Source organism: Anarrhichthys ocellatus, unplaced genomic scaffold, assembly GCF_004355925.1.
Source record: "Anarrhichthys ocellatus isolate YVR2014 unplaced genomic scaffold, GSC_Weel_1.0 scaffold35, whole genome shotgun sequence".
NCBI lineage: Eukaryota > Metazoa > Chordata > Actinopteri > Perciformes > Anarhichadidae > Anarrhichthys > Anarrhichthys ocellatus.
The window spans coordinates 4,844,701-4,849,923 of NW_022280065.1; the positions used below are offsets into that span (position 1 = coordinate 4,844,701).

At 42.7% G+C, this 5,223-nt stretch overlaps 1 protein-coding gene across 2 annotated transcripts in view; it reads left to right on the forward strand.

Moving 5' to 3' along the window:
* The window catches only part of jarid2b (jumonji and AT-rich interaction domain containing 2b), a 35,324-nt gene that overhangs the window by 25,897 nt on the left and 4,204 nt on the right, over positions 1-5,223 (forward strand). For both annotated transcript variants that reach the window (XM_031866575.1, XM_031866576.1), the window contains 9 exons: positions 1,588-1,680; positions 2,442-2,560; positions 2,767-2,837; positions 3,039-3,153; positions 3,360-3,465; positions 3,553-3,735; positions 3,974-4,104; positions 4,391-4,577; positions 5,054-5,161. In XM_031866575.1, coding sequence (XP_031722435.1) covers positions 1,588-1,680; positions 2,442-2,560; positions 2,767-2,837; positions 3,039-3,153; positions 3,360-3,465; positions 3,553-3,735; positions 3,974-4,104; positions 4,391-4,577; positions 5,054-5,161 — 1,113 coding nt within the window. The remainder of the gene's footprint in view (positions 1-1,587; positions 1,681-2,441; positions 2,561-2,766; positions 2,838-3,038; positions 3,154-3,359; positions 3,466-3,552; positions 3,736-3,973; positions 4,105-4,390; positions 4,578-5,053; positions 5,162-5,223) is intronic.

Consider the following 5,223-nt stretch of genomic DNA (forward strand, 5'->3'; position numbering starts at 1 on the left):
TGTGTGTGTGTGTGTGTGTGTGTGTGTGTGTGTGTGTGTGTGTGTGTGTAAGGTGGTCAGTAGTCTTGCTTGTGTGTATTCACATTAGATGTATTCCCACCTCCCCTGCCTGCTGGCAGCTGTGTTGATTCTGGCTGGCTGAAATGTAGGTCAGAGAGACGGCAGCTCTCAAACCAGCCGTTCCCCTCACCCGCCCCCCCCCCCCCCATGGCTTCTCTCCTTCAGCCCATGCCCTTGCTCTTAGCTATTTACCCAAATCTCCTCTGTCTTTCTCTATCATGTCCTCCCACCAATCTGTCTGCCAAGCCCCTGAACCCCAAACACACACACATCAGTGCAAAGGCTAGCGGTTCTTTATGCATGTGTCGAAATCCACATGTGCAAATGTGCAAACGCATACGCCACACACGTATTGTTGATGCAATGTTTATTTGCAAAGAGCTTGTGAGCACATTTTTTTGTCATGCCAAGGCATCTTGAAACACTAATTATTTCTGTAATGTAATCAAGATACTTCTCACACTGCACAATACTCCACCCAACTCAAATGTGGAGCCCATTTGATTCCCCCCCCCCCCCCCCCCCCCTCCCTTTAGTAACTAAATCCCTCTCTATGACCTCCCTCTGAAAAACTGAGATATCTTCAACAGACTCGACCAGGTACAGTCTACAGACTTGTGAATTGCAGATTCTGTTTAATGCGGTGACAGGTGAATGGCTGTCACCATCCTGACAGGACAGTCTAAATACGACCCATCACTTTTCTCCACAGCTCACATTTGTATGCATTTTTCTTGGAGTGGCCCCCAAAAGGAGGTTACATTTCACCTTTCTATCAAGAGAACAAAGTGCATGTCAAGGGTATAATTAACTCCAATTACACCAGGGAAGGCTTGGATATAAGTGCTGCTTCTGTCTCGCCGAAAGAAAGTGTTGCTTACTGGGTCACTGCTGTATTTAACTGCATTATTTTACAACCCTGCAGCTTTTGTAATAATAGAAATTATAATAAGGTCAGTTCGTTTAAAAAAAAAAAAAATTAAAAATTAAAAATCTGGATAGCTAAGAAGAAAAAAGAAAAGACAAATTGTCACTGTGAGGATGAGGAATCCACAAGGTCATCTTTCATCACGGTCCGCACCTCTGAAAGCCCCGAGCCGGCAGATTTATGTTAACCTTCAAAGCATCTCTGGAGCAGGAATGTCCATAGAGCGGGTCAAAACCATGGGAAACGTGTCTGTGGCTTGTAGGGGAAGCACAGAGTTGGAGCCGTATGGAGACACATGTAGTACATACACATGTACAAGTTCATACATCTGTCTGTGCATGTACATTATTTAACCATAATGCTTCTTTTTTTTTTGACTTGTTCACACAAGAAATAGCGAAACCTGTAGTTCATTCATGTCCAGCAATATTTACTTTGCTCTTAATCTATTCATGCTCTTCTCGTGGTTTACATTCCCAATACTTATGTTAGCATGACAGAAGACGATACATATGCGGAGCGAAGTCTGGAGGTTTCTCTTCCCCTCAGATTCCTGTCGTATGCTGCGACTCATAAAGTTGAATACCTCTTTGTTGCAGGGGAAATCGGTGTCTTTGACTAACTTCTTCAGGATAGCCCGGAACACCATGACCATGTGCTTTAACAAGGAGCCAGGGGCTGCTGATGTTGAGGTTAGCATGCTTAACATCTTGTACTGAACGTAAACTGCATTGTCTGCATAGACGATCCACAGCACTCACTGTCCAGCGTTTTATTGGAACAATGTTCTACAAGTAAATGGTTCCAATAAAGACTGCTGACGGTGAGTTCTGTGGATTATATAGATAAAATATGTCTGACCAACTGTCCAAAGCCCCCAGAGGACTTAGAAAACTCTCTAATAATCACATTTGGGAAGGAACCACTGTACTATACTGTCTTTTTTTATGACTCTTTTAAGGCATACTGTAGTATGACATTTTTATGATATACTATGACTTTTACGAGTTTTAATGTGGTGGTGGTTGAACTTATTAGAATTTGGTGGTCAAAGGTCACTACGACCTCACAAAACTTGTTTCTGGCCATAACTGAAGAATTCATATGCAAATTTCACAAAAATATCTAAAGTGATGAAAAGATGAAATTTTGTACAGACATAATATAAACCGCAACATGACGGGTTGGTGGATGCATAGAAATACTAGGTGGTAATTGTATTCATTGCATACTATACTATTGTTGTTGTATGACTTTATAATGATGACACACTAAAGCTTCTAGTGGCATGTCTTAAAATGTATATTTTCTTCATAATGAAGAATTTTGTTTTCATTCATGTGAACCTCATTAAAAATGGTATTATTCTGTTTTTACCCAAAACTTCAGTTATCTAACCTTGCTTTATGCATTCTTCCACTGATTGGCTTTCTTTCCTTTTTTGTTCCTGCAGGAAGAGTACTGGAGGATTGTGGAGCAGAGAGACAGCCATGTGGCAGTGCATTGTGGGAAGGTGGACACTAGCACACATGGGAGTGGATTCCCCACAGGAAAGTCAGAGCCATTTTCAAAGTAAGTAGCTCACTACACCACACTCACTTTAAAGCTCGCACAGAATATTCTGCTTGTGTTGCCAGACTGTCGTTCTGACCTGTTAACCATTAGTATTTATCTTAGAAGGTGAACACTGTCTGCTTCATCTTCTTTAGCCATCTTGTCTCTTCTTTATCCCTGGAAAATAATGTAGAAATGACCATTTCCTCTTATCTTTTCCTCAGACATGGATGGAACCTCACTGTCCTTCCCAATAACTCTGGATCCATTCTGAGGCATCTGGGTGCTGTGCCTGGTAAGGAAGTGTAAAGGCATTCCTCTACAGCATTAAGGCTCAATACCAAACTCAAACAAACCCTAATAATCTCTCAGTCATTTTGCCCTATAAATGCATTTTCTGGAGCAGTTCACAATGTCATTGTGTCTGTAATTTGCAGCTAGTAATAATAACCTTATGCTCTTGTTTCCTTCTCTTTAAACCCCTCTGTCTCCCTAGGGGTGACCATTCCCTGGCTTAACATTGGCATGGTCTTTTCTACCTCATGCTGGTCTCGAGACCAAAATCGCCTTCCATTTATTGATTACTTACACACTGGTGCTGATTGCATTTGGTAAGTGTTCACCAGGCTCTCTTCCTCATCGTCACTGATATAGAGAGTACACATGATAACACCGAGGTAGAGAAACCATTAGGATAAGTAACAGTATAACGGTGGACAATTCTTTGCAATTGGAGTAGATTCAACTGATAATGGGATGGAACCTTTAGTATGACTCTGTCCATGTGTGTTGATGTCTGTGTGTGTCCCTCCCACAGGTATTCTGTCCCTGCTGAGGAGAAGGCTAAGCTGGACAAGGTGGTCCATACACTGCTTCAGGCCAATGGCACCCCAGGACTAGAAATGTTGGAGAAGAACATCATGGTCAGTGTTTTCTGAACTCTCTGAAGCCACTTTGTTACCAAAAAATATACAGTCTCAGAAATGTAACACACATTTTTGGTCTTCCAGATCTCTCCAGAGGTGCTGTGCCGCGAAGGCATCAAGGTTTATCGTACGGTCCAGCGGAGCGGCCAGTTTGTGGTCTGCTACCCCGGTGCCTTCGTCTCTAAAGTGTGCTGTGGCTACAGCGTGTCAGAGACGGTGCACTTTGCCACGCCGCACTGGATGAACCTGGGTTACCAGGCCGCAAAGGTCAGCACATGAATCTGGGAGGGAAGATCAGTACAAGGGGCTATGTTCAAATAATAATGGAGCATCACTTATGTATATGTGGAAAACAAAATGAAAAAAAAAAGGAAATCAAACTGGTCGAATAAATGACCAGAGTTTTTATTTTGAGACGTAAAGAAATGACACAATAAAACACATCAGAAACAGTATTTTTCACGAGAATCATAATTTGTAATGTGTGTTCCGATTTTGTGTGCAGGACCTGAAATGCCGTCGTATAGCCAAACCCTTTTCCATGGAGAAGCTACTGTACCAGATCGCTGCAGCCGAATCCAAGAGGGACAATGGCCTTCTCCTCACCACCATCTCCGCTCTACTCAAAGACCTCAGGTAGGACGCAGAATGTAGAATTGTATCTGTAAGTGAAAACTCCACGTCCTTTTAACTAATCGCTTGTTGAAGCAATCAAATGTTGCATTATGGGTATATTCATGCTGTATATAACTGCTATCCACTGCAAACGCCTTTTTAATAGAAGATGTCCCACTCCTCACATTTTCCCAGAACAATAAAACAACTTAATGCAACATAAGAGTTTGAGCACAGCTTTTGCACGATGGCAGCAATGGTTTTTCTGGCTCCAACTAGCTTAACCAGTATCTTTCTTGTCCAATAGGAACATAGAGATGCGCCAACGACAGGAACTGTACAAGGCAGGTTTGCTCTCCTCTGCCCGCTACGGCACCCATGACGGCAGCCTGGGCCCCGGGGAGGGACGCAAGAAGCCCCGTGGGAAATGGCTGGCACTTGAGTCCTCAGAGAGACGCTGTCAGATCTGTCAGCATCTCTGCTACCTGTCCATGGTGAGAGCAGAGGGCACACACGTTTCACAGACTGTGGTCGGGAGACACGGGGACTCGTTTTCTAAAATGCTTTAGCGCCAGTAGTTTCATATACTTTGGCATTTTGAAGCAAGTTTTTATTAAAGTTATCTATTCCTGTAATCATCAATAATGCAAGAGTTTTTCAGTTTGTATGCATTATTTTGCATTATACCCTGCAAAAACAGAGCTTATATACTGTACTAATAACATACATAAAAACATCCCTATTTATTTGCACACTGGCAAGACTTCTTTTATGGCCCAATATTTTAAAGCATCTAAACCAAATGATGAAGTGATCAAATTGAATGCCACGATATTGTAATAAATTCAACTCGTGCAGAATAGTGTAGGAGTGGAAGACATTTAAATGATTTATCTCTGTAATGAGAGACTTCTGTATTGAGTGTGCGGTTCCTACAGTAATGTCTCTGTTTCGGTTTCCGTCTGTGCAGGTGGTTCAGGAGACCGACAACGTGGTCTTCTGTCTGGAGTGTGCCCTGCGTTATGTGGAGAAGCACAAGTCCTGCAGAGGCCTTAAGATGATGTACCGATACGATGAGGTGAGCAGGGCCACCCACCCAGAGACATTACTGTAGGAACCGCACACTCAATACAGAAGTCT